At 37.9% G+C, this 12,730-nt stretch overlaps 1 protein-coding gene across 9 annotated transcripts; it reads right to left on the bottom strand.

Moving 5' to 3' along the window:
• Positions 1-1,959: 1,959 nt before the first annotated feature.
• On the bottom strand, positions 1,960-11,870 carry LOC113589464 (NACHT, LRR and PYD domains-containing protein 12-like). Of its 9 annotated transcripts, none has more exons than XM_081716721.1 (12): positions 11,735-11,870; positions 11,307-11,431; positions 10,891-11,007; positions 10,574-10,714; positions 7,691-9,466; positions 6,612-6,785; positions 5,866-6,039; positions 5,352-5,525; positions 4,442-4,615; positions 3,979-4,152; positions 3,331-3,504; positions 1,960-2,919 (listed from the first exon to the last, which is right to left on the bottom strand). In XM_081716721.1, exons 2-12 carry the CDS (start codon positions 11,360-11,362, stop codon positions 2,913-2,915), a joined length of 3,141 nt encoding a protein of 1,046 aa, XP_081572847.1. In that variant the 5' UTR covers positions 11,363-11,431; positions 11,735-11,870; the 3' UTR covers positions 1,960-2,912. The 9 variants fall into 9 exon arrangements, with proteins under 9 accessions (XP_081572847.1, XP_035381156.1, XP_081572848.1 ...); XM_035525263.2 differs by having other exon boundaries at positions 11,307-11,371; positions 11,735-11,864; XM_081716722.1 differs by having other exon boundaries at positions 11,307-11,398; positions 11,736-11,851.
• Positions 11,871-12,730: the final 860 nt, after the last annotated feature.

Raw genomic sequence — 12,730 nt, 5'->3', positions numbered from 1 at the left:
CTCTGAAAACAAGATCAATAGAGGCTGGGCTCTACCCTGATGGAATCTAGCAAATAACAGCAGGATGCTAGATGCTTGATGGTAGAGCATATATGGAATGCCATATATGGAATGGCGTAGTATACAGAAATATCTGAGCCAAGTATGGGCTGGAAGTTCCAAGGTCTAAATGGGATACACCCCTGAAAGTGGTGCAGATTCAGACTGACCCGAGTGACCCGAGTGCTGCAGGGCGTGGGGTAGGATGCACAGACTTCCTCGATGGTGCAAGATAATTCTTAACATTAAACATATACGACACAGGTGACACTCACACATAACACTTACAGTAAATATGACTCTACACTTAACATTAAATGATGAACACATACACGTTAACATGTGACTACACAAACTAACATTACGGCTACAGAGCTCGGAATTAACACACACACAGCGACAATGACCAACAAGGCAACACACACTGACAGGGCTTTAAATACAGACAAACACTTAACACTAAACCCCGTGCAGGTATGTGCTATCCCAGGGGGGCGTGGTTACCAATAATACAAGTGAGTCCCACTGCACGCCGCGGGCCGTACCACGTGAGTCGTGGGAGGAGGAGCCTCCCGTGACACTGACAAGATGGTAATGGCTAACCGACTGGACATAGTAGTGAGGAACAAAGAACAGATAAGGCTGTAGCGATAGATGTAGCAATCCCAAGTGATTAAAACATCAGGAACCTGAAAAAGCTTCAAAAATGCCAAGGGCTGAAACAAGAGTTGGAAAAGATGTGGAAGGTGAAGACAACTGTGGATACCCGTGTAATGGAAGCATGAGAGGCTGTGACCCCCAAAATGGTAGCGTGGCTCCAGCAGATCCTAGGAACAACATCCAAGATCTATATCCAGAAGAGTACAGTCCTGTGACAGTTAAGATCCTATGCAGGACCCTCAAGCTCCCAGGTCTCTGGTAGAGAGGACCTGAGCTTGAAGGAAAAAGAGATGCCCCAGTTGGGGTGAATGGGGATTTTTTTTTAATATAATCACTGCAGGTAATGGTAAGATTTAAGTATGAGATGTTTCCTCTGTTCAGATGAAACAATTACATTTACAAATTACATCCCCAGCTGTTGGCTGGTCCCTTTTCATGAACCCAGGTGGGGAATGGAGTCTCACCTGACCTAATATACTCAACTTTAATGTCACAGGAATATTACATCAGTCCTTCAGATCTTAATATGTATTCAAAGTGGTCAAATATAATTCCATTATTAACAATGATACAGCTGTATTATGTTGTAAACTGACATGTTTCCCTGACTCTTACCAGTCATGCTTAATGTTGGTGGCATTGCCTCTAACACGCTCTTCAGAGAGATCCATCCTGCTAATCTGGTTTGGCAACACCTATCACACAGTGAAACAACTCTCTGCAACAATACAACTCCGACACCCAAATGTTCCTAAATGCTTTAACACAAAACACAAACCACAACAACAAATCAGACCACTGTGTGTTAGTGGATGGCAAATGATACTGGTATAGGAGGAAGGCAAATGATAGTAAAATGTATTTGAATGTTTGAACGTTGTCCTTTTGCAAGTACTTTTGCAAATACACCAATATTGTATGCCAAAACAAAACAAATATAAAAAGAAAAAACAAAGTAGCTTTGTTCTGAAGTTATGTTGGTTTTGAAAGCAGCTCACTATAGAAATTTGTTTCCTGGCCAAAACTCTCAAATAAACAAATAATAAAGATGTCTTCTACAAATTAGAAGAATTTAAAAGTAGTTTTAAATTATTAAAATTGCCCTTCTGATACCACAAACTATCCTGGAGTGAAGGGTTTTAGTTTTTTTTCCTGCATAAACCGGTTCAACAGTTTCCATTCTGTCATCACTGTATGTCTCTCTCAAATTACTGTCTAAGTCATTTGAACTACTGATAATTTCAATACATTTTAGAAATGTATAATCACTCATTTATTTTAATATATTACACATGTTGCACTGATGTCAGTGTAACATATAGTTATGCATCACAGTCTCAATATCAATGTGACAAATTTCTTTGCATGTCAAAATACATTAACAAATTACAAAACGTTATGATCATATATATAATTGTATAATTGTATATACATAAGATACAGTGCTGGTTAGAAGGTAACTCAAATCAATACCTGCCGAATGTGATTGGCTGGCTACAGCTAAAATGTCCTCTTGCTCAAAAGTAAAAGGTGGTGAAATAATCAACAGAATACATTTACATTTACATATACGGCATTTAGCAGACGCTCTTATGCAGAGCAACTTACAAAGGTACACCTGTATGGAGAACTGTAGAAAGCATGAAGGCATACATGCAGAAAATAATTACATACAAAATTATCAAAATCAAATCTAACGTTCCTTTCTGAAGAATGTATGCACTACACTGGATTGGTTTAATATGGTCATAAAAAATCCCATCAATAACTAAAACAGTAAGAAGCATGAGAGAGTTTCAAGACTGAGTTGTGCTTGATTTGGGTTGGAGGGTTTGTTTGGCCTTTTTGTTGTTTCTCATGTGAGGTTAGATGTTGCGCTTTGTTGCCCTCTAGTGGTTAATTAAGTTAATGTTCATTAATTAACATAGAAGACATTATCTTGTGATCCAGAATATTATCCAAACTCTAATAATTAATGAATTCATGCTATGACCAGAAAAACAGAGTCCTTTGACTTGAGTCTCAGTGTCATGAGTTCTGCACTTCAGTGTGGCTATGATAAATCTCCACTGATCCATAACACATGTTCTATGTTCCCCAAAACAGGAGGGTGGATTCCATCTCAGAGCTGCAGGGGAGTCCAGATAATCTCACCACCTGGATATCAAGGCTATTTAATATCTCTCATCACTGGAGTCTTCACCAGAAATTCATTAGATCCTGAAAATGAGTAAAACAATTGAAAAATCAACTGCCTTTAGACTCTTGATTAAAATGGATACTCTTTTGATATCAAGATGATACAAACTATATCATCTATCATATTAACTTCTCAGAGATGGCACTGTGTTTTGTGTCTACAATATTTTAAAATGTATCAAAGATTTTATCTTAATTTATCTTAATTTTTAATTCAAGTTAACCTGCACCTGTCCACAGCATTCTGTTCTGCATCAACATTTAAAACCCAAACATCAGGATTTAAAATCTAATCAATCTAGTAGCTTTGTAATACTAGTTTGATGTAAAGTGGTACAACAAAAACAGTTATAAATAAACAAATAAAAATACTAAATGAAATATACACATTTATTTAATTAATTACATTTATTTGAAATGGTCATTTCTTACCTGAGTACCTGTAGCATGCAAAGCGGATCATCCTTAAGAGCATGTAGCTGCTTCTTTCCTGAGTCTCCTAATTTATTCCAATAGAAATTCAGCTCCCTCAGGTGTGAGGGGTTTGATGTCAGAGCTGAAGCTAGAGCAGCACAGCCTTCATCTGTGACATCGCAATCACACAACCTGCAGAGAACAACAACACACTCTTCACTCTCTCAGGTCAGGAACTTCTCCATTAACAATCCATCAACATTTAACCACTACAATACAGTACTTACTACCTTCAGTCATGATTAGTCCTACACCTAGATTAAAAAGACTAGGCTTAAACCAAGACTAGGCTTAAACCATGACCAGTAGGGCAGCCTATGATGTAATATCACATTGCATAAACAAACATACATTCTTTCTCATTATTTTTTAGGGAGGGCATTATTATTCATTGTATTTTTAATATAATTGATGTGTTTTGATTTCAATGTTTTGCAAGTGAGTAAATGGCCCAAAATATTAATTTAATATTGAATGTATTATTGTAATTATAATAAAGGTAATAGTGTTTGTAGTAAAGTGTGTGTGTGTGTGTGTGTGTGTGTGTGTGTGTGTGTGTGTGTGTGTGTGTGTGTGTCTATGTGTGTGTGTGTGTGATGATCTTACCCCAGTGACTTTATTTTACAACGAGTATCCTTCAACATATCAGACAGCAGCTTTACTCCTGAGTCTCCTAGTTTATTTCTAGACAGATCCAACATTCTTAGGTGGGAGAGGTTTAATCCTAGAGCTGACACCAGAGCAGCACAGCCTTTATCTGTGATATCACAATGCTTCAACCTGTATAGAGAACAATGACACATTCCACTCTCTCAGTACAGTGTACACAGCTCAATTTAACAGGACCTAATTTATCTTGATATGTTTCCTGCTTGTCCTGAGCTCAGGAGTCATGTGATGTGGAGAGGCGAGGTCAGCAGGGAGAGTGACACTGTGTCACCTTACTGGGTTTACATAACCTCAGTTCTGGGTGATGAAGTCATATTATTATATATAGCAAATATTCTGGACCACTGATATGCCTTATTGAAAACTAGGTCATGTGTAACTCTCAGACCAATGATATTACCACAGTGACTCCAGTTTACAATGAGGATTCTCCAGTCCAAGAGAAAGTTGTTTTATTCCTGAGTCTCCTACAAGATTCTCAGTCAGATTCAGTTTTCTCAGATGGGAGGGGTTTAATTTCAAAGCTGAAGCTAGAGCAGCACAGCCTTCATGTGTGACATCACAATGCTTCAACCTAGAGACAGAACAATGACACACACTTCAGTCTAAATTCAGGACACACAACTCAGTTCAGGACACACAATTCAGCACACAGTTTAGGACACACAGCTGTGTTCAAGACAAACAGTTCAGTTCAGCACACATATCTCTTGAGTGTGAACTTCCTTATCAGATTGTCACTACAATCATAAATGACTAAAACTACTAAATAAATATATAAATAAATATAAATATAAAACTACAAATATGCTACAAAAATAATCAATTTGACTTTAATACAGTGTGTGTATATGTGTAAATGATATGCAAAACACTGAAAGGACAGATGGCAGGTCTCCTGTCCTAAACAAACAAAAAAAAGAGCTTTAAAATGTCTGAATACAGATAGGAAACAAGCGGCAATAATCATCAATATGAATATGTAATGAAATCTACAAATCATCTTCCTCTGTGTACTGATGTGGAACCTAAAGACTCACTATTAGAGAAAATACTATATGGGAATAGTACCTTTTTAGTTTGTAATTCTAGTTAGTGTGTTGTATGGAGTATATTGAGCTGTAATTTCTTGGTGTACAGTGCTCTTGTTTTTATTTACTTATTTAGTTATTCTCTCTCACATGTGCCTTTCCATTTGAATCTTTTCAACCTTAAACTAATACTAAACCAAAATCCACTACATTACTCTCATTGTTTGAGAAAATGTCTTGCTGAGGACCAGGTCATGTGATTCTTGAAGATGATCTTACCACAGTGTCTCCAGTTTACAGTGAGGTTTTTGAAGTCCAGCAGAGAGCCACTTCACTCCCGAGTCTCCCAGATTATTCCCCATCAGATTCAGCTCCCTCAGGTGTGAGGAATTTGATGTCAGAGCTGAAGTCAGTGCAGCACAGCCTTTATCTGTGACATCACAATCACACAACCTGCAGAGAACAATGACACACTCTTCGCTCTCTCAGGTCAGGACACAGCTCAGTTTAGAATGAACTTCAACTACAGTTGTTATAATAGTTAACATTCAGTATTCCAATAGAGCAATTATTAATTTATTTTTGTATGACAATATATTTTTTCTGTACATAATTTTCCAGAACATATAAGTTACTGATTTGTTTTATATTTATGTCAAAAGTTGAATACAGTCTTCAGTTTCTATTCAAAGATGACTAACTCAGAGATGTTAAATATGTTAAATATACAAGATGTTTGATAAAACAAAGTTACTGAAAAATGATCAGAGTGTAGTGACAAAAGATGACTTACCTCAGTATCTCTAGTGTACACTGCGATTTCTCCAGTCCAGCAAAGAGCTTCAACACTCCCGAATTTCTTAGTTTATTCCCAGACAGATCCAACTTTATCAAGTGGGAGGGGTTTGATGTCAGAGCTGAAGCCAGAGTAGCACAGCCTTCATCTGTGACATCACAATACTTCAACCTGCAGAGAACAATGACACACTCTTCACTCTCTCAGTTCAGCGCACAATGACAGTTTTTTTTTTTTTTTTTTTTACTTTTAGTTAAAGAAGCAGCAGCAATTCAGGTACTATCACTTAGCACAGTGCATATATTGATAATACAACGTGCAGTAGAAAACAAGTAAATAAAATATAAAATAAAAAACAAAGAAATGTTAAACATCTGATAGAAAAGTATAACATGATCAATTACTTAATCACATTCTAAATATAGATGTTCTTTTTTTACTGTAATGTATTTAATTTTGAAATTGATCTATTGTTTTATTCAGCCATTGATTTGTGCATTCTATGTGCATTTCTTAAACTGTCAGTTTACTTGATCAGTTGATTATTGAGAAGCACAAATGCTTTCCCGTATAAATCAACACAACTATAATTAGCATTTTAAGACAACATCCTCTGAAGAATCACCAAAGAGCAAGTGGAATTAAATGATCATCATCCGCAGGGGAGTACCAAATTACTTAATCTCATTAGTAAAGTATATGGCCTCCTGGAGACCACAGCATGTAGGAAGAGATCATCTTACCAGAGTGTCTTCAGTTTACACTGAGGATTCTCCAGTCCAGCAGAGAGCAGCTTTACTCCTGAGTCTCCCAGTTTATTCCCACTCAGATCCAGCTCTCTCAGACAGGAGGACTCTGAGCCAAGAACTAAAGACAGACCTGCACAGCTTTTCTTTGTCAGGTGACAGCTTGCAAGCCTGAAAAATACATTTGAAGGTTAACCAAACAAATATGTGCTCCTATTTTAACACTAAAGCCTAAAGAAAACTATTATAACATTAACTAATATGCCATCCCACCACAGATTAAAGTTGTTTTAGCATTCAAGTGCAAACCAAAATGAAGAAATAGTACAAAATATCATTGTCTTGACAGACAGCTTGATTTAGCATATTTACATCATTAATACTCTCATTAAGAGCAGTATGCATTATAGTATATGACAGATTATGACACCTTATGTTAATAAAAAGACTACGTCATGAGACAACTATTACTTCAACTTGACATAATGTGAATGAATGAAAGTTATATTTATATAGTGCCTTTCAAGGAACCCAAGATTGCTTTACAATTAACACACATGGCTTTTATATCCAAGCACAAATCAGTGAGAAGCAGCAGGCAATTGCATACTCCCACACAGCATACTCCCAACCAGAAACCACAGCCCCCTGGGGGATTTAACCAGGTGCAGGGAGAGAGGACAACACCCAGGACAGAGCACTCTCTTCCACTGGTCGTGCGCGCACACACACACACACACACACACTCACACACACACACACACACACACACACACAAAACAACCGAGGCCCTAGTGCTGAGAGGCAAAAGTGCTAACCTGCTAGCCACCATGCTGCCCAACATTTAAAAATGTGTATGTAAGTTTATATCAGTTGTTATTAATATATTGTGTAGCTTTAATGTAGCTTTAATACCAGCTGATCATCAGCTAAAATTTGCCTGTTTATGTTTGTCATAGTTGAATGAATTAAAAGTTGAAATCTGAAAATCTCTTTGCCAAAGCAGTATTTTACTCCAATCATCTTCCTGTTGCTAATGTTGTGTCAGTGTTTTGGTTATGTTCTGCATCACTTACTGAGCTGATCTGGATGCTGCAACCACAGGCTTCAACTTCAGAAGAACCTCATCTGATCTCCTGTATTTCTGTAGGTCGAATACATCAAGACTCTGCTCTGATGTTAGTAACACAAACACCACAGCAGACCACTGCGATGAGGAAAGTTTTCTTTGGTTTAGATTGTCACATTGCAAGTAATGTTGGATTTCCTCCACTAGAGAATGGTCTTCCAGTTCATTAAGAGAGTGGAACAGACTGATGGATTTCTCAGGAGACAGATTGTCCCTGATCTTCTTTTTGATGTACTGAATTGTTTCCTTTTTGCTAAAGGAACTGCTTCCTGTCTGTGTTATGAGGCCTTGTAAAAGAGTCTGATTAGAGTCCAGTGAGAGACCCAGAAGAAAGCGAAGGAAAATATCCAGATGTTCATTCTTGCTCCGTATGGCATGATCCACAGCACTTTTGTGCAAATCTGTAACTGTACTTTCTTTTTTCATTAAACGTTTAGGCAACCAACTCTGTTTAAGAACATTTGTGTTGTTGTTGATGAACATCAGGTGCACATATACAGCTGCAAGATGCTCCTGTATGCTCAGATGAACAAAGCAGTACATGTTACGCTGGTGCAGCCTGAACTCCTCTCTGAAGATCTGTGTACACACTCCTGAGTACACCAATGCTTCTGTGACATCAATGTCACACTCTCTCAGGTCCTCCTCATAGAACACCAGGTTGCCCTTCATCAGCTGCTGAAAAGCCAGTCGACCCAGTTTAAGAATCATTTCATTGTCTTCCTTCTGGTTCATTATGTACTTTTTTCTTGCAGTGTTTGTCTGAATGATGAGAAAGTGTGTGTACATTTGTGTCAGAGTTTTTGGAAATTCGCCACTGTCTGCACACATCCACATTCTCTCTAGAACAATGGCTGCAATCCAACAGAAGACTGGAATGTGGCACATGATGTAGAGGCTTCTTGATGACTTCATGTGTGTGATGATTCTATTGGCCAAGATCTGATCACTGATTCTTTTTCTGAAGTACTCCTCCTTCTGTGGGTCACTGAAGCCTCGTACCTCTGTCACCCGATCAACAATCTCAGAGGGGATTTGATCAGCTGCTGCTGGTCTGGAGGTTATCCAGATGAGAGCAGTTGGAAGCAAATTCCCCTTAATGAGGTTTGTCATGAGCACATTCACCGAAGATGACTGAGTGACATCACACAAACTCACACAGCTCTGAAAATCTAGAGGAAAATAGCACTCATCCAAACCATCACAAATGAAGAGCACTTTGTGTGAGGTGAGGAGGTCCAGTTCTTTTGGTTCATTGACACAAAAATGAAGGAGATCCATCAGACTGAGGTTTTGGTCCTTCAACAAATTCAGCTCTCTGAAAGGAAGTGGAAATATGATCTGGATGTTCTGATTGGCTTTCCCTTCAGCCCAGTCCAGAATGAATTTCTGCACAGAGACACTTTTCCCAATGCCAGCGACTCCCTTTGTCAGCACAGTTCTGATGGGTTTGTGTTGTTCAGATATGGGCTTAAAGATGTTATTACATTTTATTAGTGAGTCCTCAATTAGTGCTCTCCTGGATGTTGCTTCAGTCTGTCTCATCTCATGTTCATTATTCATCTCTCCACTTCTTCCCTCTGTGATGTAAAGCTCTGTGTAGACCTCATTCAGATGTTCTGGGTTTCCCTGGTTTGTTATTATTTCATTAAAATACTGGAATTTCCGTATCAGGTTTAATTTGAAATACTTGAATTCATCGGCAGGCGGTTCAAGGCTATGCCTGAGATATGGAGAAGAAAGAAATACATTATTAGCAATGTTTTCATCTAGAAAATCAGTGTTCTTTAGAGTCTATCAATAATCCTAAATTAATATTTTGATTTTCAAAATGTTTCTTTTCACTGAAAACAAAGTTTTTCAAAACAGAAATATGAAAATATATTTTATTTCTGGTCTACATATTTAATGGGTTACATAATACTCCCATTAAATACATAATACATAATACATAATAGGTTATTTTTTAAATAGATTAACCCTGTTTGGAAATATTAGGAGGTTCAATAAATGAAAATGTTTGGTTCAAAACATGCACAAAAGCAAATTCTGTAATAGAAAAATACACAAAGTTTATTCAAACCCTTTCAGCAAAAATATTCCATGAGTACATATGAATATGTTCTTTAGCTGGGTTTGATGCCAGATAAATATGACGTGGAAATATAATGATAAAACCAACAGAAAGCAGGAACCTGTGGTAGTTACTTGACTTGTAATTGGGCTGTTGCTGGTTCAAACGCCAACACTGCCAAGTTGCCACTATTAGGCCTCTGAACAAGGCCCTTAACCTCAAATTGTACTCAGTCATAATTGTTAGTTGCTTTGGATAAAAGTGTCAGCTAAAGAGACTACAATTAAGAACACAGGCTAAGAAACATGGGTAGTGAAGACTTAGTGCATCCAACTACTGAGAACAAAGAGGCATGAATTACAAACAGGCTTTGATTCACATACAGAGGCTAGAAATAACAGGGGTTTACTTATACATGGTATTGAGGACTTAACTAGACACACATGTGACTCACGAGGGCTGGAGAAAATGAAACTAAGGAATGGAACTACAACAAGGATGTAAAGCAAAACAAAGACACGAGACAGGGAAACCACAGAAACACAAGGTGGGGCCAACTGTGATAACAAACTTTTCACAAATTGTTACAGAGGACAGAAATGAACTTTTACACTCATAAGTCCTTTTTAAAATGTGTGTTAAATATGGGAAGTTGGTACTTGAGTTACAGCCTTTCTCTCTGTAATGGCCAGTTGACACGGTTTAAAAAGCATGTTGTTACTTTTTCTCTGTAATGGTTTAGCTGTAAGATATTACCTGTCTTCAGATGAGGGATATTCAAATCTGATTAGTGATGGAAGATCCCTGGACCATCTTTGATCATTGGTGCAGTCATATGCACTCTTCATGGACACGTTGCTGGAAACAGGTGACTCTGATCTCTTTTTCTGGATCAGACTACAACATATATACAGCAACCCACTGATTTATACATGGCGTTTCAATTCTTGGCACTTCACTTTTTGGTATCTTGGTAAAAGCTGCTGGGTGCTCATGGGCTTCTAGTGGGCAACTGTTACTTGTGTTGCCTGTGTTGCCTGTGTTGCCTGTGTTGGCTGTGTTACCTGTGTTACCTGTGTTCAGATGAGGGGCCTCCATCTTTGAACTCTGCAGGATGTTCCATAGATCGCTCACTCACCATGGTTTCACAGCGGGGTAACAGGGGGTCTGATCCCTCCTGCTCAACTGGGCTTTAACATGATAGAAATAATATGGCAGTCTTTCAAAACCTAATATGTTTTCATAATGCTGTAACACAATAGCCATATTACACCAGTGTTAATTATTCATAACAAGGAAATATGTTGCAACATCATGACATTATCTCATTGCCTTATAAGAAGGTTATAAGAAGGGTTTCTATAGCATAATGTATGGGGTGTTGGTGGTGGTGGTGTGTGTGTGTGTGTGTGTGTGTGTGTGTGTGTGTGTGTGTGTGTGTGTGTGTATTGTATTGTATTGTTTTCTTCCTTCCTGGTAAGATTCTTACCAGAAACCTTTCATGGAGGCGGAAAAACATTCATCACATTCCTGAGACAAATTCATCCTGGTAATCTGGTTGAGTAACAGCTTTGTCTCACCAAAAAGTTTAACACATCATGTAAAATTCAGTGACTTTTAAAGTATGCAATGAAAGACAAAACAAAAGTACATTTAAGTACAATACAAACAAATGTGTACACACTGAACTACCACATAAAACTACACAAATCTAATTTATAGATATTAGTTTGTTTGTTTTGGACACAATATTGTAAGATATTTTGCTGAAGATGAGACAGAATCATTTAAGACCAGAATTTGCTTCATCTGACTAAAGTATCTCTGATTCCTGTGTGATACTTAAAGAAATCTTAAAACCTTCATAAACTGCTGTTACTTTTATAAAACACAAATATGGTAAAAAGTGTCTCTCACCTTTCCCAGCATTCCTTTTTGTGCAGCACCAATCTCTTCAATCCCAGACCCGTGAAAGCAGTGTCAGAGCTGCATGCTGATAGAAACGGCCACAAGGCCAGTCGCATTACAGGAAGCAGGCTGAGCAACTGTTTGTGTCATGTGAAGCATTGGAGTCACGCAGTGCAAAAAATAAATGCTTTGCTGAGATTGGTCAGAGTCTCTGTTGTTCTGTGATTGGTCTACTCCTTAAAATCATCCAGCCCACAATTGTTCTGTGATGTGATCAGAAACTGACCGTTTTAAAGAACTGGAAGGTGACTAGGTGTATCTAGTAAACAAATCTTAACAAAGGGGTATGTGAGTACATATCTATGTATAATTACATGGCTAACTAAGCACACACACACACACACACACACACACACACACACACACACACACACACACACACACACACACACTTAGCGTGCAATAGATTTAAATAACTGTGAGTTATTTTCCCATGTTTTTTAGTTTGACTATTTACTCTACTTTTTATATGTATGTTGTGTTTGTGTTATGAGTTTTTCACTTCATGAAGTGGACTGTAAATAAATCCACATGTGTATCCTGATCACATCCTCCTGGATTTATACAGACTGTGTCTCCCTCTGCTGCCAGAACACCTAAAACACATTCAGAAATCATACCCATAACTCAGTCACTCCAATAATCAATATTCAATAATCAATAAGGGCTGATGTATTTATTCCTTGGTCATTCATTGTTATATTTTAAATCACACACGCTGGTCCAGAGGACAGTCTCATAGGCACAGACATCAGAGGACTGTGTCACACACACTGTGCCAGAGGATGGTCTCACATACACTGGGAACACAGGATGGTCTGACACACACTGAGCCAGAGCATGAACTCATTCAATCATTCATTCTGAAAAATCATTGGCATCTGCATCTATTTAACCATGTCACTAAGTCCTGCCTCCTCATGCACCTGGAGTTATGTGATTTAT

This window comes from Electrophorus electricus, chromosome 6 (assembly GCF_041902795.1).
Source record: "Electrophorus electricus isolate QZ-2024a chromosome 6, ASM4190279v1, whole genome shotgun sequence".
NCBI lineage: Eukaryota > Metazoa > Chordata > Actinopteri > Gymnotiformes > Gymnotidae > Electrophorus > Electrophorus electricus.
The sequence above is the reverse complement of the archived record's forward strand: the minus strand, read 5'-3'. Positions and strand labels throughout refer to the sequence as shown.

What these genes read in the sequence shown, in the direction of transcription:
- LOC113589464 (XM_035525262.2), bottom strand. Translation starts at nt 11,841, where the DNA reads ATGCGACTGGCCTTGTGGCCGTTTCTATCAGCATGCAGCTCTGACACT. An exon ending in TGTAAACTGAAGACACTCTG is followed by an intron (nt 6,040 to 6,611) that starts GTAAGATGATCT and finishes TGTTCTCTGCAG; the next exon opens with GTTGAAGTATTGTGATGTCA. An exon ending in TGTAAACTGGAGTCACTGTG is followed by an intron (nt 4,153 to 4,441) that starts GTAATATCATTG and finishes TTCTCTATACAG; the next exon opens with GTTGAAGCATTGTGATATCA.